This window comes from Gobius niger (genome assembly GCF_951799975.1).
Source record: "Gobius niger genome assembly, chromosome: 12".
In the NCBI taxonomy this organism is placed as follows: domain Eukaryota; kingdom Metazoa; phylum Chordata; class Actinopteri; order Gobiiformes; family Gobiidae; genus Gobius; species Gobius niger.
The window spans coordinates 17,410,863-17,432,857 of record NC_136863.1 but is presented as its reverse complement, the minus strand read 5'-3'; the positions used below and the strand labels follow the sequence as shown (position 1 = coordinate 17,432,857).

The window sequence follows — 21,995 nt, the reverse complement described above, 5'->3', positions numbered from 1 at the left end:
ATTAACAGGTCGAGGACATGCCTAGTCAGTATCTGTCAAAATGCAAAGCTTTTGACCTTAATATCTCTGTAATTACTTCACATGACCACAGTCTATTTTGGTCAACAAAGATGGTCTAAAGTGAGACATTATTTGCAAAAGGTAAGCTATCTTATAAGCTATAGACATTTGTGACCCACAAACTTCAGCTGAAACACAGAAGAGGCCCCAAGAGTCCCCCGCACTTGACACAAACACTCTTCATAGGTTGGCTCTTGACTGAGACAGCGTGAACGTTTTTCCCCCGGCATGTCGGAACCCAAATAGGAACCAAAGAAAGGACACGTGACAGAGTCGGACACTTTAGTCAGCGTAACGGAAGTTTAGACGGTTGCTCTGGGTGAGCCGCACAGTGGTCAGAAAACATTAAACAGATAATTATCCTTTATATTGACTCATCCCCGTACCTTTACCCATGGCGGCCAGTACAAATATTGATATTGAGGGTGCTACCCAGCATCTGCGGGACATCCTTAAGCTGGACCGTGCCGGCACTGGTAAGTACCCACTGATAGCCTTCTCCACGGCGCTCGAAGGCCGCCGAAGAGAAGCTAACAGAAAGCTAACACGCACTTGGCTCATACAAGCGTGAGTGCTACAATTGCAATGGGTTGAAAATCTGTGTTTTTGATTGTTGTGTATATGACACTTTACAATTTACAGACATTCATTAACTATCAGTATTTTATCAATTTTGAAAGTGTGTTTTTTAACTGTAAGTGGTAACGTGAAGTGGAGTAATATCTGCGTAGCTTGTTTTGTTGTTAGCTGTTCCACCGTCAAGCTAGTCAGCTACGTGATTGCATCAAACTCTGTTTCACAAAAGGGCTACCGTTAAATAGCAATATAATCTTGGCATGAGGACGGCTTAATGACTTATTCAACCCTAGCTAAGAGTCTATATAGCAACAGTCTTCTAGTAGTCTTCGGTAACTCTTGCGATGTTTAGACGTCGCGTGCCTCCATCCGTCTGTGGAAGCAATAACTTATCCTGACATGACTCGGGATCAGGTCATTAAAGGTAACCGTCAAAAGGTCTGACTACTTTTATTGTCTTGTCAGATGCTCAGTCAACTGACGGACAGAGGAAGTCATCTTTTAATGGAGAGCTGAATGGATTATTGGGGGCTGCAGGACTTCTTGGAAGCGCGGATCGCTCAGTAAATCTGTCAGAATCAACCAGACCCATTTCCCAAGACATGAGCAGTCCGAGGGACAGTCAGATAATGTGTGCTTCTTACTCATTTACTCTTGCCAATCTGAGTAAAGTCAACACATGTAATGCATTAATATTGAATCTTTCAGCTGCCTCTCTGGTGGTGATGGGTCCACATGTAAAGCCATCACATCAAATAATGTGGAGATTGTTGCAAGTCAAGACTCAAGCATCAACAGCAAAGCAAGGGGCAGTAACAAGGTATTAATCTGTAAACCATGTACATTCTTATGCTGTTGATTACCTATTGCTTAACTTGTGTTGTGTGTGAAATATTTCTTATTTGTTTTGTTTTTTTGTGTGTGTGTTTTTTAGGTAAAGATTCAGCCAGTTGCAAAGTATGACTGGGAACATAAATATTACTACGGCAGGCTTATAGCTGTCTCAAATTCATTTTTGGCCTATGCCATTAAAGGTAAGTGGTTTATTATTGTGGTTCTTTTGGGGATATTTATGTAAATGTTTTACACTCTTTTTTTACACTCTAGGGGCTAACAACCATGCGATGATCCGTGTTTTGAGTGTTGGTTTTACTGAGCGTGCATTGCTTAAAGGATTCACTGGAGCAGTCACAGATCTTGCTTTTGCCCACCTTGACTCTTCTCTGTTGGGATGTGTCGATGAAGCTGGTAACCTAGTTGTCTGGCAGCTCACCTGCACTGCCAACAAAATCCTGTATCCTGAATAATACTGTGACTTTGATTTGATTTGTGATATTTCAAAAGATTCACTCTGTCATTATGTTGACATGGTCCGGAATATAAGATTTATCAATTTATCTCTGAAAAATGTCTTTTGGCAGTTGATTTTTCTCTTAACTTTTAATTCCAAAAGAGATGAAGTGGTTGTTCATATTCGTCATCCAGACGACACACCACTCAATCCGCATCGTCGCATTATTTGGTGCCCGTATATATTGGATGATAATGACGAGAATCAGGATGACACCAGTCAGACATTGGCACTTCTTCATGAAGATAGGGTACTGTTTTTGTCACAGACTATTTTAACAAAGTTCAACGTAAAATGTGAATGTGCTGCATATTATTAACAAGATATATTATTTCAGGCTGAGGTGTGGGACCTTGAAATTCTGAGAACTAGTAGCAACACTTGGCCTGTTGATGTGTCAGATGTGAAAGATGGCCTGATTACAGTGAAGGGCCATACACAGGTTATAGTCACTCTTTCAGGAACAATGGACATATTTATTACAGTTTGTTTTTACAAGTTTGAAATCTGATTTCAGAGAGTAAGTGAAGGAGCTCTCTCCCCAGATGGAACAGTGTTAGCAACAGCTAGCCATGATGGATACATTAAGTTTTGGCAGATCTATATTGAAGGCGGACAAGACAAGCCCAGGTAGTAAAATGTGTCTATTTAAACTCCGTAGTTCCCCCCTTTGTCTGACCCTTCAGTCATTGTTTTAACATCTAGATGCCTTCATGAATTGCGGCCTCACGGAGGTCGTCCACTCTCCTGTCTTTTATTCTGCGACAACCATAAGAGACAAGACCCAGAGTAAGCATGCCAACTGCAAATAATTTCCCATAACTCTAGTTCTGTCATCTCATCTGTTAATCTGACATATTTCAAAGGGTTCCCTTCTGGCGTTTTCTTATAACTGGAGCTGATCAGAATCAGGAGTTGAAGATGTGGTGCACTGTGTCCTGGACTTGTTTACAGACTATCAGGTGTTGTATTTGCTTCCCTGTTTGTTAAATTTACTCATAAACGACTCAACTCATTTTATGGAGTAGTTTGAAAATTAAAACTATTTTTTATGGTGTTTTCTTTCTTTTCTTAAGTTTTACTCCGGATCCTTACAACTCCACTGTACTTCCAAGTCTAAAGGCGAGCTTAGACCTCTCTTCTGAGTACCTCATTCTCACTGATGTGCAGCGAAAGGTAAACAGTGGTTGATTATGAATAAATGTTGTGTATGTTTAACTGTTAACAGTGACTTATATTTTCTGTTGTAACGTTCTAGGTCCTCTATGTGATGGAGTTACAGCAGAACCTTGATAAAGGCAAGGCAAACTTTACAGCTGTGTCTGAGTTTCTCCTCACTCACCCTGTGCTCAGTTTTGGTGTCAGAGATGTAACCCAGTGCCGCCTTCAACACACTGAGGTCTTGCCTGCAGAGGAAGAGAGCGAGAATTTGACGACAGGTGTGTTTAGTTAGTATTGAAACAACTGTTGATTATAAAGCTAAGACACTGTGTCTGAAAACAGTTGCTATATGTGTTTCATTTGATATTTTAACTTAATTTGTAGCTGCCAAATTGTAGTTTCAACTTTTAAAATAAAAACTAGTGTTTTCATATTTTCTATTGTATTTTTTATTGCAGAATGCACGCAAGGACCCACAGAGTCAAAGCCTGGCATCCAAATCAAGCTGTATTGTGTCCACACAAAGTACGAGTCAACTGATCATTGTATTCTTTCTGTTATATATTCCTGTCATTATTTGTTTGCAAGTGTGTGTATATCGGATAGCATTTCACACAGGAGTAATGTTTATGCCTTTTGATTTGTTTGTTGTTTCAGGAGCTTACAGGATGTTCAGATCTTGTTTCAGCCAAATGTCGGCTCTAGTTCTGCAGATTTCCTGCCACTTTCAGATTCTCAGGATGGTTTTGGTAGGTTATAATTTAGATTTAAGTATTTTTACACATACAATGACTGGTACTAACAGGAATAGAAAAAAGTAGTTTTCATTTTACCACACCATTTTCATCCCAAAAGTGTTTGAGAATGTTCTAAACTTTGACTTTATCCTAGGGTTTTCAGACCACTTAACAGACCAGAGCTCAGACAAGGATTCAGGGAGCGGATCCCAGACTGACCTGAGGAAAATCTCTTCACTTCCAGCTCCAACTGATTTTCTGACAAACTTAGGAGCCTCTGGTGGGTCAATGCCCAAACTCATGACTCCAGATGCCTTTATGACACCAAGCACATCGGTACGTAGAAAAGGAGTATCATCTACCAACCTGCTATATGTGTGATTGCTTAAAAAAAATGTAAAGATAATTTGAATATCGAAAACACTTGCCTGTGTGAATATAGTGTGTTAGTGTGTGGATGGTGGTGATCTGAGTTTACCTCAGGGCAGCTGTGGTTGTATTGCATTGGACCATTATTATCAAATGTGAGATGATATAATATTATGTGATGTAATGTAATTATATCATATCAGTTTTCTATGATGTGATATAATAGGTCCGTCCATGTGGAGTTGGAAAAAATAAAATGTTATAATATCACTGTTCTTGCAGGTTCCAGCATCACCTGGCAGTAGTGCCAGCAGTCTCACCATTGTAACAGCTACAAGCAGCAATTCAGACTCCACTAACCGGTACTTGCTTTATCGCATTTTGCTTCTTTATTTATGTACATGATGATTTATTTGCCTTGTCATTTGTTTTGTTTAGAGCCATGGATGACATGATTCAGAGTCCAAGTAGAGTGGAGAACAGCAGCAACAGTCTGGGTCTTTCTGCATCCAGCAGCAGTCCAAGAGCTGCGTCTGCACTTCTGCCTGCACTGGACGGCCTTCAGGTTCAACCTAAACAATCTTGAATGTTAATTTTTTTGACCACTTTTATATATAATTAATTCTGTCTAATTCAGGCTGCCAGTGTTGCCCAGGTTCTAGACCCTCCTCTCCTCTTGGCCTCACCAACCCGTGCTCGCTCGCCCGATGTCATCTCATCTGCGTCCACAGTCATGTCCCAGGACATGCCAGAGATTGCATCTCAGACTCTGCAGATACAGCGTGGACTTGTGTCTACTATGGAATCTCTACCTCTGTCCTCTCTACAGACAGACAGCATGGCTTCTGCAGCCTCTGCTCTACACCTGCTCACCTCACCACGCTCTGCCAACAACAGGTGTGTTTCTTTTTTTGTAATATTCTACATTTCAAAGTCTCATTTAAAGCCGCCTGTTTCACGTTTATGTCAGACCCTTGTTGACATCCTTTTACAGGAAGTCTGATGTGTATTGCTATAATCTATATAACTGTACCACCTATTCTAGCAGTTATATTACTTTCAATAATAATACAATCGTCTTTGTGCAAGGAATGTTGTTGTTGAACTTCCTATCGGCCAGTGTAGAGTAACAACTACGAAATTCCTGTCAACATTTTAACATGAATAAAAAATGAAATAAGATTTAAAAACAAAAGAAAGCTTGATCTCAAGCTGAATGTGGCTTCAAGGCTATAACATCTACATTTATAAACATTTTACATCCTGTGTAAAGTTTTTTATATTTTGTAATTAATTATCCAACAGCTGCATGTTTTCCACCATGTATTGTTCAAATATTTCTTTATCTCAACAAGACAGCTACTTCTGCATAAGAATAAACATGGACAGGTATAGTCGTTACTCTAGGAAGTTGGTATCATCAACTTTCCAAGCATAGAGCCTATTCACACTCGCTTTGCCTGTAGAGAATGATGTACCTATTTATGCGCTGTAATCACGATGAGCTCCAGAAATGCTTTAGTTTAAGTTATGAAACATAAATTGATGCGCCTGAAAAAAAACTTACACGATGAATACATTGAGAACTTAGTTGTAAAATGGGTAATGCCTACGTTGTTGTGTTTTAAGATATTAAAAGTGTATACAGGGTTGTAAGATGACTAACCCATTACATGTCTTGTTTAAACGGCAACATTTTTTATGCTCTTGTGCAAATAGTACCATAAATTCTGGACTATTGAGCGCACCTGCCACTTCATACTCCTCCTCCTCGCTCGTTTTTCACAAACATCAAGCTGCATTTTCCATACTTTTACGCAATAAATGGACACCAAACTACTTATTTAGCCCACTGTGAGTTGAAACTGTTCTGAGAGAAAGAGCATAACGTGATGGTCTCGGTGTAGCGCCTGTATTAAAGCGCCTGCCTCTCCATGCTTTAGAAACATGACTGACGCGTTTGTCCCGCTCCCCTCGCTGCACCCCACTCCCTGCACCGCAGCCTGGTAGCGGTTGAAGTAGAAAAAAGGACTGAATAACGGGACAACTTCTTCATATTATGTGATATTCTGGACGGGCTTGGTTAAATCTATGTAGTTAGAGCTACATTAAAGATGTTTACTTTAATTAGCCACATCATTGAATACGCTGCATGGTACTGGGCGTGTGAAAAAATTAGTAACTTGTAGTTCGAAAATTACGGTAATCATTTTGTTTCTACACTACTGGTTTGTTCACCTACAGCTTGTTGCCACTGGAACTTGGAGGTGCTGAGGGTCCGGTTGGTGGGTCTCTGGAGGCAGAAAACAGACTTAGTCACACTCCATCTCTACTCGAGACTGCCTTATCTCAGGAGAACCCTGGAGTCGGAGCTGGAGCCTCAGAAGGAAGTGTTGGTCACACGCCTTGGCCAGCTGCCCCCGATATCACCAGAGAAACCAGAAACAGCCTTCGGGACAATGGCATTGTAGACTGGTAATGTATTACACAAAAGATAATATTTTCATTAGACATACAAACAGTATAATGAATTGTAAGCACAATTTCATACGGCCTACATGCTTATGAATAATTCATGTTTATATATTATTTTTGTATTTCATATTTTGGATATTTAGGTTATATTTTGATTTAAATAACTATTTACATTTATAAGAATTGGGCTATTTACAAGAAAGTAATGCTCCGTCCACACCAAACTCGTTTTGGCGCCTCCAAAGCGTCAGGTTTACATTTAAAATACATGGAGGACGCGCCTCCGGGGGGCGTCAAGATGTCCCGCAGCGCGTCACGCGCCTCCTCCGCGGCGCGTTTTGAGGTTTTTCGCGCTTGGTGAGCGTTTGACGCGCCTCCATGGCGTCGAGCGCGGCCGACGCTCGAGTTGGGAAATGTTGAACTTTTTGGCGAAATTCGCGAGCGTCGACCAATCAGGAGCTTTCTCCCCATAGTGACGTACGTTGTAGCTGAGCCACCGGGGCAGATTCTACGCCAGCCCCACAGATGTCAACAAGTCGCAAGTCACGGACGTAGCTTCTTTGTGAACCGGAGCTACAGCCGCTCTGGGACTTTTTTTTTTTTTTAGAAAGACACATCAGTGCTTCTTTATCTAAACACCAGGATTAAAAGCGGCGGAAGTACCGTTGAAAGCGACTCTCGTCCGAGCGCAGCTCCTGGAGCAAATGGTGAAACTCGCCAAACTGAGAACGCCTTCGGACGATCTCATGAATCCAGACACGGCGCCGACGAGCCTGTAGACGACGTTGTCTGGCTTTATGAAGCAATAAAAGCCAAGCCACTCTCTCTATGTCATCCATGTTGATAACTGATAACTGACAACGGCTCCCAACGCGCTCCACGACGACGCTCTTGACGCGCGTCGAGAGCGTCTTGACGCTTGGTTACGAGCGTCTGACTTGAATGAGCACAGGCGTCCAACAACGGGCGTGACGCGCGTTTTTGACGCCCAAATCGAGTTTGGTGTGGACGGAGCATAAGAATGCATGTCATTTTGCCATCGGAAGCACAGTTGTTTTCTCTTTTCCTACGAACAAGGGCGGTTTCCCAAAGCCTAGGTACCTTGCCTTGACTTGGTGTTGAAGGCAGTGCCTTTAAACTCACTTCCTTCTAGCCCAAGGCAAGAGCTGCTAATGGAACACACTTCAGAGGAAAAGGAAGTGACATCACCATAATGCTGTGGTGCATTATGGTTGATTTTGGCTGGTCAAGGCAGTGAAGGATAAACCGGTGTATTCTTGGTAAATTAGCCACATGCTAAGTAAAGGAACGACACATGCTGCTGGACGCCTTGAACATTAGAACAGTACTTGGGTGGCGAGTGGCCACGGCCACTTCAGACCAGGGCAAGGCAACATACCTATGCTTTGGGACACAGCCAAGAAGTTGTTCTTTGACTTGACCACTAATGTTGTAATGGTCATGTTTTCCTATCATAGTTCCAGAGAAGATTCAAAAGATGGACACCTAGCCTCACCTTATCATCGACGCTCCTATCATCTCACACCACATGACAGCAAGGACCTCGGAGCAGAGCTGAGGTAAGTGCCATTTTGCATAGAATTGGCAAAGCAAGTTTATTTGTAGAGCACAATTTATACACAAGTCAATTCAAAGTGCTTCACAGTTGCATAAAGTTACAAGAAAACAGATAAATTCAATAAAAACATCAACATAGAATGTATCAATTACAGTAAAAGGCAAGAGTGCAGATAAAATACTTTCAGTCATAGAATAAAAGTCTGAATAAAACTTTCATTCAAGTTATTTCACAATGCTGTCGTGTTTTGCAGTGACCCCGATGAGGAGGTCGCCAGTCTCGGATCATCTTCAGGGAACTGTGCATCACGCTCATCTCACAGGATCCCTGTAAAGGAATGGAAGAGCTCACCACGAGGGTCACCTAAATTAAAGAGAAAAAACAAGAAAGATGATAGGTGCGGAGAGTGCCACAATGTCCAGTACATCATCTGTGTGGCAGCTTTAATATACTGCAACCTGTAAATCAAAGCCGTTGTTTTTTCTTCTTCTTTTTAGTGAGTCTTCTCAGTTCCGGCAGTTAAGTCCAGGACAAGTAAGGATGTGGTTTCAGTATTTGTTATCAAACAAAACACACAAAGAAGCTCATAATGCTGCAAAATAGTTGCAAATCATCATCAGTTTAGCATTGCTTTTATCGTATAACTTTTAACAAGCAGTGACATGTCCTATTATCTTGCTAGTAAACCTGAATATTATTTGCTTACAGATTAATTCTGAGGTGCAGGATGAGTTATTGGTGCTCCTGCGCAGTCAGCAGAAGGAACTGACCGAGCTTCGAGGACAGATTGAAGCCATGAAGTGCTCTATTATGTCTCAGGTGGAGCATGCTTTGAGCAGCCACCAGGAACAGGAGCGTATCCTTCCACTGTTGGTGCTACTTTTACTTCTACTCCGGTGCTTTTAATTATGCAGAGAGCAGGCTTAGGGAATTGTTACACGTAGTATGACTTAATGAGCCCATGTCTTTTTGTTTTAAATAAAGTAATAGGGCTGAGAGATATGACTATAAAAACTAAATCGTGATCTGATCGCTGTGATTAGCTGCCATTTTGGTGGTCGTTGGATTGTAATTCATTGTTTTTTCTTTTTTAATGCAGCTTTATGCCTTAACACAGGCACTTTTCCCAAAAGAGAACCGTTCATAGTGAATTGTGAGCTTTCCTTAAAAACGCAAGTGTATGTGAATTGTGATGTGGGCCCTAAAAAAATGGTGATAAATCTTTTGGCGTATTACCCACTGCGAAAATGAAGTTGATGCTTTCTGTGCCTTAACTGTAAATGGTCGCAGAGCGCAGACTGGAACGACTTCTTGCTGACACGCAGAGCCAACAGCAGCAGGTTCAGGAACATCTAAGCCAGCACCTCAGCCAGACCCTGAGCGTCGCCCTGACCAACAGGATGGACCGTGTGTTACGAGACGAGATGAAGAAAACTGTTCCACAAAGTACGGCAAATATGGAAATTAAGAACCATTTTATGTGTTTTGTCTAGGTTTTAATGGGGGAAAAGAACAATGTTAAATTTTATCCATTCTTTTTCCTCACTGCAGCAATCTCCAAGAGCCTGGAGCCTGTTACGGGTCAAATGAACAACACGATTGCTGCTAAACTGACTGCTGTGGAGGTCACACTAAAAGACAATGTCACTAAAGTGGTTAAGTCAAAGGTAGGTCATTGGCACCAAGCCGAGTCTGCATATTTAAAGTCACTTGATTGTAAATATTCACTTCCTGCTCTTCCTACTGTTTTTGTCCAGAACACGACAGATGCCATTGGTCGAGCTGCAGCCGAGGCGATGCAGGGACCTATACAGGCAGCTTATAAAGATGCTTTTCAGACAGTTGTGCTTCCCGTTTTTGAGAGAGGCTGCCAATCGATGTTTCAGCAGATCAATGATAGCTTCAAGCAGGGCACACAAGAGTGTAAGTTTTAATAATGAGCGTGCGCATTATCAAAGTAAACCTGTTTTATTCAAACAACGTAGTCACTGTAAAAAAACTTTTTCTAGACATTCAACAACTTGAAAATCATGTGAAGAACAGGAAGCAGAGAGAGCAGGAGGCACGGGACCCCATGATTGGTCAACTTCAGCAGATGATTGACAGCTTCCAGAACTCTACCGAACAGTTGAGCAACAGCATCACTGCTAACGTCCGCGCAGAGGTCCAGCACCAGGTCCAGATGATGGTGGCAAAGTAAGCATTCCAGATGAATATATGAAACTGCATTTCTTATAACGACGCCTCACAAAGTGAGTGGACTGTGTAATACTGGCTAACACAGCACTTGGATAGAGTCAGACTGAAGCTTTCAATAATGTGAATACTGTTATTCACATTTACATGAGACTACTGCAGTATTGTTTAACGCAGTAACCAGTGTCTTTTGAACATCCGACATGACTATCAAAAATGACTTTATTTTTGATTGCATACTGTACTGGAACTTAATGCAATTTTAAATATGAACAAATGAGAACTACACTGCGTTCCAAATTATTATGCAAATGACATTTTTCTAAGATTTTCTAAATTGTCAACTCAAATGAGAGTCAGCATAATTTTCAAGTCTTTAACTGGTAGGGGATCATTTAAATGTGGTGGAAAAAATTTCCTAGTGATAACAGTATTTTTTTCAAAAATAAATATAGTAAAAACCTCAAAATCCACCGTTCCAAGTTATTATGCAACTCATCGTTTCAATACATTTTAAAGCTTGTAATTAACTGAAAATGGTCATTTGTTGAATTTGTAGCATTAGGAGGTCATATTTACTGAAATCAAAAGCTATTTCAATCAAAAAAATATGAACAGGTCAAGTTATATTTTACCATAGGAGCCCTTGTGTGATAGCAGCTTCAAAATTCTTAAATCCATTAAACTTGTGAGTTTTTGGACAGTTTCTGCTTGGATTTGTTTGCAGGATGTTAGAATAGCCTCCCAGAGCTGCTGTTTGGATGAAAACTGCCTCCCACCCTCATAGAAGTGTTTTTGTTGAGGCTCCAAAGGTTCTCAATAGGTTGAGGTCAGGGGAGGAGGGGGTCCACATCATGAGTTTCTCTCCTTTTATGCCCATAGCAGCCCGTGATGCAGAGGTTTTCTTTACAGCAGGACATGGTGCGTCGTCATGCATGAAGAGGATTTTGTTAGGGAAAGCACAGCTCTTCTTTTTGTAGCATAGAAGACAGTGGTCAGTCAGAAACTCCACATATTTTTCAAAGGTCATTTTCACACCTTCAGGGAGCCTAAAAGGGCCTAAAGGGGCCGACCAGCTCTCTCACCATGATTCTGGCCCAAAACATGACTCCGCCACCTCTTTACTGACGTCACAGACTTGTTGGGACATTGTGGCCATTCACCATCTATCCATTACTCCACTGATTTGACCATCCAGCGTTACACGGTGCTCATCAGTGAACAAGACTGTTTGAAAATGAGTCCTCATGTATTTCTGAGCCACTGCAGCCGTTTCTGTTCATCAGCATTCAATTAACCGTTTAGGGGAGGCCCGGATAGAAGGATTATGCACAACTGCAGCCTCTGGAGGGTCCTACACCTTGATGTTTGGGGGACTCCAGAGCCACCAGCAGCTTCAAATACCTGTATGCTGCTTTGTGGCATCTGTTCTCCTAATCTGATGTGTTTGTCTGGCAGAAACCGTCCATATTGTGCCTTTATCGGCACAAAACGGAGTGTGCTCTGAATCATCCACAAATCTCTTATCAGTACGATGATTACACTTAATCTTTCATGAAATATTGAAGGTTTTCATACCTAGACCAAGGCATTCAACTATTTCACGCTTTTCATCAGCAGAAAGTCCCTTTTTCTTTACCATATTGCTTGAAAATGATGATCTGCATAATAAAGTGGAACACCCTTTTTCAGTAGTTTTTCCCTTAACTGGGCTTAACCCGACAACTAATCATCCCAGGTCTCTGAGATTAATGTCAGTGATTCATAGAGCCCCAAGACACGATACCATCCACAAGTTTCATTATTATTGCTTTTTTTTTTACCTTTTTGACACAAAAATCCAATTTGCATAATAATTTGGAACGCAGTGTAGTCTTCCACTAGTCAATGTATAAAGGATGAATTGTTCAAATCACTTACTCACTCTGAAATTAATTTATTTTTAAAATATCTTCAAGAGATTGGTTCAAGGGGCAGATTTAGATGGGTGTGCTTTGCCAATTTTTCATTTTTACTGTGTTGTATGCAGTGGTCTATGCATCTGATATGTATCATATTTGTAACATTGAATCATCATAGTGATCCGTTCTTGTAAATATACTGACCTGTCTCTTAAATGCAGTCCCATAGCGTTAGAGAAGTCTGACCTCTTTTGTGCCCCTTCTGCATTGTCTTCGCAGTTTGCAGGAGTCTATTCTTAGCCATGTGCAGAGAATTGTCAAAGGAGAAGTGAGCTTGGCAATGAAGGAGCAGCAGGCTGTGGTCACTTCCAGCATCATGCAGGCGATGAGGTCCGCAGCGGGAACGCCTGTACCCACAACGCATCTCGACTACCAGACACAGCAGGCCAACATCCTCCAGCTCCTGCAGCAGGGCCAGCTCAACCAGGCCTTTCAGCAGGTAGAAGCACACCACGGATACTCTCTCTTCTCTAAAGCTACGTGAGGCTGCGCAGGAACAATATGAACACTGATAGTTCAGGACCTGCATCTGTATACAATAAAACTATATAGCTGCAATTAGAAAATGTAATTTTTCATCAGCATTTTTAATGAATTTTGGAATAATTTAATTAGAAACTCCAAAATCTCTATGTTCTGTAGCCTTAAACAACCCACAGAACTTTTCATTGCACTTTTCTTGTTTATTTATCATGACTTGAGATTATATACTGCTGTCTCCATAGGCTCTCTCGGCGACCGACTTGAACCTGGTGTTGTACGTGTGTGAGACCATAGATTCCCAGCAGGTGCTTGGACAGCACCCATGTCCCCTCAGCCAACCTGTGCTGCTGTCACTCATCCAGCAGCTCTCCTCCAACCTCTCCACACGCTCAGAGCTCAAGATCAGGTGAAGCCCACTTTACAGATCCATGTGTTCTTCAAAGCACTAAAGATTTGACCTAGTTGACGCTCTGGATTCAGTATTTATTTCTGGTTCAGTTGTACTTCTTTTCAGGCTTATGCCTTTGCTCCCAAGGCAAATATGTCAGCCTTGGCTGATGTTAGTTTCCCCATTAATTTTAGCTATGAACATATTTTGAACGCTCTTGGTTCTATATTTAGGCCAGTCGCTGTCGACACACTCTGACTCTCTTATTGGATCAATTTATTATTGCTCTCCTAACATTGGGCTGGGTTAAACTGCTGACCCATCACCCCATTCTTGTCCAGGGAGTCGCTGAACCTCTAAGTGCTCTGGTTTTGGACATGATGATCTATCATTGCTTTCTTTATCCTTGTGATTTTGACCTTAAGTTTTAGTGAGTTAGTTTTAGTGAAATCTCAATTTTAAAACACAGTTCTGTTTACTGGCACACGTTTCCAAAGCAGTGAATGATAACACTGGGCTTATAGAAAAGTCACTCTTGGTTAACATAACAATAGGTTCCCAGCACTCCCCTGTGAAAGAGATTCTTAATCTCAGTGGAACTTTCCTGATTAAATAAAGGGAAAACAAAATAATATAAAACAAAATCTCTAAAATTCTTGATTTTTTTTTTTTTTTTTTTTTGTCTCTGCAGTGCTTTTCCTTCCACATTCAGCCTTTTAGTGTTTTTTTTTTTCTCCGTTTGGAGCCTGGTCCCTTTACAGCTGTGCTTAGGTCTGGATGTGCGGTCGGTGCCGGTGCTACTCTCAGCTGCCTGGATGGCCCTCCAGAGCCTGTTTCACCATCTGGAGAGACATACGGCTGTGGATCAGTCTAACACTATACACTCATTATTAGATTTACTTTACTGCCCCTTTTGCTCTTGTGAATTAGTGTTTTTTTTCCTTTCTTTTTTTTTTTTTTTTTTTACAGTTCTTTGATTTGTTTAATTTGTTGATGATTCACATTGAAAACCACTGTAGCAGAATGTGAGCACAGCGCACACACAAAAATATTATTTTAAAATAATATTTAATCCCTCCTGTTTGACACATTAATCTAATTCTAAACTGTAATCTGTCACTGAAGTCATAAGGACATTATTTTATAACAGATTCTTTGAAAAGTCCTGGGAGAGGAGTAATGCACCAGTGCCTGTTGGGGCCTGTAGCGCACACTCCTCTCTCCTCTCTCCAGATGTGTGGCAGGATTAATTGAGTTAAGTTCACTGTGAGTGGAAGGAGTGTGAAAAAAGGCCGCAGGTGAGGATGGCAAAACTCAATTTATGCTGTGATGTTGTGGTGACAACACAAGGTTTGCAGTCACACTGGGGACTGGCAGCCATGAGTGTGATCAAGGACAGCGCTTGACATTCAAACTGGGCTTTCTCTTTGTCCCCTGCAGTCACAGCCAGGGACACAATATAGAGCGCATGTTGTTCCTGTGCTGCTTTTTATACCAGAATAAATGGAAGAGCGTGACTTTCAAAGTGTCCAGAGCCCACTGTAGACATAACCCTTTCATTTAGCAGCTCTGAAAAGGTGTCTCTTGTCATTCTCTGGACCACCTGCTGCCTCATGACTAATGGTTGCGCACCCAAGTACACACATTGTCCCTGCCCCCTGCTATTCTCTGTTATTTTATTGATGTAATATAGACAGTGAGTGCATGTCGATGAACATGTGCAATGTCTGCGATGTAAATATGCCAGATTATAGTAAAGACGGCATCTTTCCTTCAATCTGTTGTCCCTAGGGAGATGACAGAGATAAAACATGCAACACAAATACAACAAAGGCAACTTTATTTATACTGCTTCTGGCACACTGCCGCAATTAAAAGAAGAATTTTGCAGGTAGTAAAGAATGCCATGTATTCAGATTACTGATTACACATTCTTTTACCGTGGGGAAAATAAAATGTATGTAATGGAGAATAGACATAGCTAAAGTCGCATCTTTCATGTGTTTGCAGTTACCTGGAGGATGCTGTGATAAATCTGGACCACAGCGACCCTCTGACCCGCGATCACATGGCGTCAGTGCTGGCCCAGGTTCGGCCCAAGCTCTTCGCCTACCTGCAGCAGGACCCCCACAGCCCACTGAGCAAGAGGGCGCGCCGCCTCATGATGATGCTGCAGGGCCTGGTCAACCACTAGTCTCTGCCTGGGACACTTTGGGACTCGCTCACAGTGGAACCTCACCCAGCCCCCTCGGATTCAACATTCTTCTGTGTGTTCTTTTTTTTTTTTGACTCGAATAAGGGGAAAACAGAAACTCTGCAGCCAGGTCTTGTTTTCCATTAAACTTATTTTCATTTCATCAACTGGCCAATCGATATGACAGAACCGCTGATTTACGTCAGAGAGACTTCAGGATGTTTTGGGGTTTTTTGCATCGGCCCATGGAGGTAATGTTTATCTAGAACAACAAACAAGTAAATTATGACTCTTGCTGACAATATGAATGTCAAAAAAAAAAAAGTCCACATGACTCAAATCAGTAAATGATCCTTTTTTTTTCTATCTGGGCTGGCACTGTCGCAAGACCTGTCCCACGTTGGCTGTCTACTGTGAAGACCGCTTTGGGTGCTTTGTTTTTGCGACTCTACAACCTGTGGAATCCTGTCCAGCCAGATTTCCGTCATTTTTTACAAACAAGCAAACAACACGGAAAGAGTTGTACTATACCCCAGCAACCAGAAATATGTGACAGGCAGCCATGTTATCTTGGTTGCTATTGTGATTCAGTTATTTCTTAATGGGCTTCGTCTGTCATCCGAGGTGATGTTCTGAATGTCCAAATGTAAAAGAGGGGGATAAAAAAAGCATGTGTTTTTTTTCCATTTGAAAAGAAAGCTAGTCTGTGGGAGAGCACGGTTAACATTTTAACGAGGCCTCCCTATATCCAGTTGATCCTATGCGCAGTGCGTTAGCCGTCCTTTGTACAGCTTAGTTTAGTGAATCAACCAGATTAACCTGCGCTTTCTTTTGTTGCTCCTTTTTATATCTGCATTTTGTATTTGACTTGTATTCTTTAAGAGGTGTCAGACTAATATATGCACTTCTTGTTTATTATAATGTTCTTTTATCAGGTTATTCCATACTCCATATGGTAGTGACTATACCGTGCAGTTGCGTGTCAATGGCTCTAGGGGGCAGCACTTCGTCGGACTGCAGAAATTCAGCCTGCTTTTGCTTATCATTGGCTTTTTGATTCAGAAATCATTCCTCCTCCTCCTGCAGCTTCTAAACTCCAGCCAGTGTTTCTTGGCCTTCCCTTAGGTTTGAGGCATTATTTGTTCATGTTCAGAGTTAATGTAAGATAATGTATGTACAGCCCATGTGCAAAGCTCATAGTTTAACTACAGGGTGCCCACACAGTTGTGCATCCCCTTTTTGTTTGTTCCATTGGATTTGTCTAGCAAGTGCCTTATTGTAATTTCCCATTTGCTTAGATTATAATCCCCGGTTTGTTACGCAGAGGCATCTCCCTTTAGGTTCTGCATCTTCTGGTATTTTTCTGTCATTAAAAAGCCATTAACGGTTTGATCTTAATTGGCTGCACGGAGTATAACTTGATATATTTTTCAAACTGTACAAGAAACCGTTATGTTAGAACTGCTTTTTCCAGCTGTACTTGGGTTTATTGTATGTCTCAAGACCGCATGCACAGAATACATCGGAAGCTTTTGTTCTTAAGACTGACTTCTTCTTTGCTTCATTGTTCTTTTGTGTCTTTTACAGTTTGTTTTACCCTAAACGTTTTGGAATAAAAGAACAGACATGTTCATTGTAGTATTATGATTACGATTATTATGTTGTTGTTTTTTTAAATGCTTCTTTTCCATTTGCTGTCCTTACTCCGAGGGGACGACAATCTCAAGTGATGGTCAGTCTATTTCAGAGACCAAAAAAAAACATCTTAGTATATGCGCTGTTCCCAGTAAACTGATTTTCTGAACCTGCACCAGGTCTACGTTTCCAGGGATTTGCTCTGTGAGCTTGTTGAGATCTTTTTTAACAAGTCCAAGAGCTCCGATGACAACTGGGATAGTGTCTCTTCATTCCCCTCATTTTGCTGATTTCAATTTCCAGATCTTTGTTTCAGACAAGATTGTGAGGTCAATCAATGTGCATAAATGTTTTCTTTCCGTTGTTGATACAGTGTCTGGTTTATTGGTTTAACTTCTTTGTTTGAACTGGTATATCCCATAAGATCTTTATCGCGAACGTTGGCCGGCTGGTGTTCATGCCATTTTACTTTTCCATATCCTTGGCAGATCTTCCAGTGGACATAGGCAGCTACTTTATTGTGTCGCTGAATATATTCCGTCCTTGCCAACCCTGGGCAGCCTGTTACTATGTATGCTCAATGTTTTCTTCAAATTTCCCACATACCCTACACTCAGGTTGTGTTCCTTCCTTCATGATATGATGGTGGGATGCTCCAGTAGCTACACTTTGATCTTGTGCAGCCATAATTAGTCCTTCAGTTTTTGCGTTCAACCCACTACTCCTAACTGATGGTTTATTTCATTATTATTGTGTTCAGAAAATTAAAATCTCCGCCGGTCCCTGAGACTTTCTGTCCCCTAATGTGTTACAAAGCAAAGCATTATTTTAAGCCGCCGCATATGGAAAAACTCCACGGTCCATCCCACTCGTGTGATTCCTCCACCGCCTCCTCGCGCGTCTCCGGAGAGCGCGGTGAGGATGCTCTCGTGTTTCTCCTCCTCAGCGTGGACGCGCCCTCCCCTCGTTCAGCTGTGAGCGTAACGGGGTGGACGCTCTCACACGCGGCGGGACTACACACACACACACGCGCGCTCACACACAGCTGCGGGAGGAGACACCACGAGGAAGAGAAGAACAGCGGCACTCGGAACGGGACCGTGCGCTGGACCTGTGCTCTGAAACACGCTGTGGTACAAGTTCCTTCCCCGGGATCCAGGACGCGCGTCTCACCGGCACCACTACCAGCAGCGGCGGCATGGCATCTTTTGTGAACTCCACCTGCCTCCTGTGCTTGCCTGTTGCACTTCTTCTGAGTAAGTTGAGCTCTAACTTTTTCGTGTTTCCGCCCGGTTTCTATGTGAGCCCGCTTGGTTTCTCTTGTGTTCTGTGAAAACGAGTTGGACTGACCTATGGGTTTCCACCAACGCATCCTCACTCGAAAGTCAACGTAAAAAGTTCCCTCTTTTTTTGCAACCATCGCCGACACGGGTCTCTGAGATTGTTTATTCCCCCAAAGTGGACACGGGATCATTACGTAAACAGCGGTAGTAGTGAGTCTCCCGCGGGACAACACTATCAAACAGCTGCTATTCATGTCACTTGTGCCTGATCGTGCCTTTTTTTTTTTATATATCAAACCGTGTGCGCACAGGAGACAGTTTCTAACGCAGACCATGCTGAAGTAATGAGGATTCTGCAGCGCTCCCTCTGATGTCACGTGGGAAAAGAACAGTCAAGGAAAGAGAGACGTAAAGTAGCAAAAAGTAGAGAAAGGAAAGATGCATAGGATAGTTAAACTTGTTTCCAATTCCATCAAAGCGCACACTTTATTATACTCGGCTATACAATCCATACTGCGCCAGGCTTTTTACGCACGCCCTGATCTACTTCAGCTCCGCTTTATTAAAAGATCACGATAGATCATCATTCTGAGGTTGGCGTGTGTGGATGCCGAAGTGCCTGATGATGATGATGATGATGGTGGTGGTGATGTGCGGGAGGGATGGAGAAGCACCCATGGGACAACACGCTGATGGGAATAGTCCTATAGAAAGAAGCGGCAGCAGCGATGAGATAAATGATGAATGAATCGCATCTGTCCTCCCTCCCCTTCTGCGCACTACGCTCCCGGGAGGCTCTGCTGACTGAACATTCACCGCACAGGAGCTCTCCTTCCTCTGCAGCGCGCGCCGTATACGTGCACCTCCACTGTTCGCACGGGCTTTGAGCGGAGTGGACAGCGTGACAGCAGAAAGTGGCTGAGGGCTTGCGCGTGAAATGTGACGTCAACCTGGGGCGTGAAGCCTTGAAAACTCATCTTTATTTATGCACGCCAGATTTCTTTTTTTTATATATATATATATATATATATATATAAAGTGTGTGCGACCTGAAAAAGGCTATAGGCTATATGGTAAAACCGTGCCATAGGTAGATCATTAGAGCAATATGAGTTATAGTAAAGACTACACCTTTTTCCCTCTTTCTATATCACAAAAGTTATAGATCCTTAAAATAGGAACTTCTTTTAATTTATCCTTCATAAAATGTATACTCCTCTGTTGTGATACATGAGTAATACTGACCACCAACATTACCCCATCAAACTAACTGGCCTAATAAAGGAGGGGGGGACATAAAAATCATGGGTGCCTCTCTGATCTGGTCTCTGGTCGCCCTCGTCTTTCCTAAAACCTCAGTGTCAGCATCTTTAGCTCTGTCACCTGCAGTTGTATCAGCTCCTCGTCCCCCTTTTAATCACGCACAACACTGGAAGGCAATTCAAAGCTGCCCGTATTGTGCTAATTGATAACTTCACTTTCAAAGACACATTCAACAGCATCCAATCCATTTCCCTCACTTTAACTCACACAGACTGGTAGTCATCAAGTCATCGCTTACACAAAATTCTGCTCCTGACAATTAGACTGCCTCCTGTGTATGCGTGTAGACTCAGCCGTCCATCAATCACTTCCATCTCTGGAGGAGTTTCCTTTACCTTCGCATAAGCACCGGGCGCAGCAGCGCGAGGATCTGTGGAGTTTAAGATTAAAGTCGGTGGAAACCCCCCCCCCCTAGACTTCACACTGGTGTTTGTTTAAAGTATACCGACTCTGCACACTCTGGCACACCATTAGCAATTATGAGGAGAAGAATCAAAACAACACATGCTTAAGAGACAGTTTAAAAATGCAGTGTTAATGGGGAGGTTTTCCTCACAGCACGAGACAGTGGAGCTACAGTACGTGCTGCAATCCAGTTGAACAAGTGCAAATGTATGTAAATAATGCAGTCCAAATTATTTATGTCTCCACCTGGGCACTGAATTGAACAGGGGTACCCAGGTTTTTTTTTTACAGTCTATGGGTACACTGAGCGCTATATTGCGGCTGGAATGAGAGGGGCTCAGAAAATGAAGAGCAGTGAATGAAAGTGTCAGATTATTGCTCTTATTTATGGTTGCCGTAAGTCAAATCATGAAGTCTTTCACAGAGAGGACATTCTGCGCGGTGCTTTACAATGCTGTCATGTCTGCGTATGCTCGGTGTTATTCAAAGTTATGCTGTTGTAAGTTTCCATCCACTCACTGTGAGGCACACTGTACATCACACACATAACACACACACACAAATAAACCATGACATGAGATTTCCTGGTGTTTTTAGAGCTGGGTGACTCAGTGGTGACCCCGGGGACCTTTCGAAGCTGCTGAAACGGCCTCTTCTTGCTGCTCTTACGACTCACTTCTTTCACCGCGAAGAAACCGCTTTCAACTCACTTTCTCTACTCTGCCACCGCACAGTTGTCCTTCACTAAGTACATTTCACATTTAGTTTGTGTTGCAATGTAAAAGAGGAGAATGTGAGGGAGCATAAGTCAACGTGTTTTCTAATATGACAATCAAGCTGGCAAGATGAGCTTCATCTGCTGCTGGTTTTTTTTTATTCCTGGCCTCTCCATCTGAACTTTTCATGGTTTCCTTATGTCTGGCTGTGTTTCCTCCCGAAATAGGCTAAAATCCCCAACTTCTAACCAATCCTAGTTCAAGATCTGCAGATGGGTCCCCTGGCTGCTGCGCCATGATCTCCCAGTTTTGCTCAGCCTACATTGAAGGATGGGTCAAGTGCATAGAACAGACCTTTAGCTCATCAAATTACTCTCGGGACCAATATGGACACCTTCCAGTGACCGGATAAATGACTGATCTGTACTCATATCCTGCAAAAACTGAACAAAATGTACATAACTGCCTCAGGGATTCCCAACAGGTGCAGCATTGAACACACATCCCCAATATATGCAGTCAAAATGGAGCTCACTTCCTGATCTCCTCCCATATATGGTAACTTCATCCACACAGGGCGACCACTATTCTCTGATATGTGTGTGTCTTCACTTATTCCCTTGCAACTGCTCTCCTTTAAGCCAATAAGTAGGTGTTGGAAACTGATTTGAGAGTGGAACTGGCTGCTTAACTGCACTTCTAAATTGAGTGTATTGTAGGAACACAGTGCTCATTATAAGCCTATAGCCCGCGCTCTCTCTCTCTCTCTCCTCACGCCTGCAGTGTGTTACTCTAAAAAAAAGAAAAGAAAAAAAACACAGCGTGGATGAGGGTCGGATAAAGGCAGAGGTATAGAGCGGGGTCCCCAGGGTGCTAGTCCTTCCCGTCTGCGTCACCAGCACCCCACCGATAACCACATTAAAAGCGGTCCATAGGCGAAACTGAGATTATATTTGGCGGCTAATTGTTCTCTTCAGGAAACACTCTCCCACCTCCTTCTCACTGGGGCGACTGCAGTACTTTTTTTGAGACAGGCCTCCCCCCCCCCCCTTCAAACTGCAGCATACAGCATAGACACAAAGTAGAAGATTCCTCATTAAAGT

The 21,995-nt window shown here is 42.4% G+C and overlaps 2 protein-coding genes across 2 annotated transcripts in view; both read left to right on the top strand.

The window, feature by feature from the left end:
• The first annotated feature begins 324 nt into the window (after positions 1-324).
• edc4 (enhancer of mRNA decapping 4) lies at positions 325-17,151 on the top strand. The gene is made up of 30 exons (XM_079567913.1): positions 325-536; positions 1,102-1,267; positions 1,345-1,456; positions 1,571-1,670; positions 1,744-1,930; positions 2,090-2,237; positions 2,325-2,429; positions 2,505-2,617; positions 2,693-2,776; positions 2,854-2,949; positions 3,064-3,163; positions 3,246-3,426; positions 3,607-3,673; positions 3,806-3,897; positions 4,040-4,221; positions 4,537-4,616; positions 4,693-4,819; positions 4,892-5,151; positions 6,499-6,729; positions 8,208-8,309; positions 8,562-8,705; positions 8,806-8,842; positions 9,017-9,164; positions 9,599-9,754; positions 9,860-9,975; positions 10,066-10,231; positions 10,318-10,504; positions 12,685-12,904; positions 13,191-13,354; positions 15,347-17,151. Exons 1-30 carry the CDS (start codon positions 455-457, stop codon positions 15,528-15,530), a joined length of 4,137 nt encoding a protein of 1,378 aa, XP_079424039.1. The 5' UTR covers positions 325-454; the 3' UTR covers positions 15,531-17,151.
• A 1,098-nt stretch (positions 17,152-18,249) lies between these two features.
• nrn1la (neuritin 1-like a) overlaps positions 18,250-21,995 on the top strand; it is a 55,164-nt gene continuing 51,418 nt past the window's right edge. Inside the window, exon 1 of the mRNA XM_079568493.1 lies at positions 18,250-18,421. Within this exon, the coding sequence (XP_079424619.1) occupies positions 18,364-18,421 (58 nt within the window). The 5' untranslated portion in view covers positions 18,250-18,363. The remainder of the gene's footprint in view (positions 18,422-21,995) is intronic.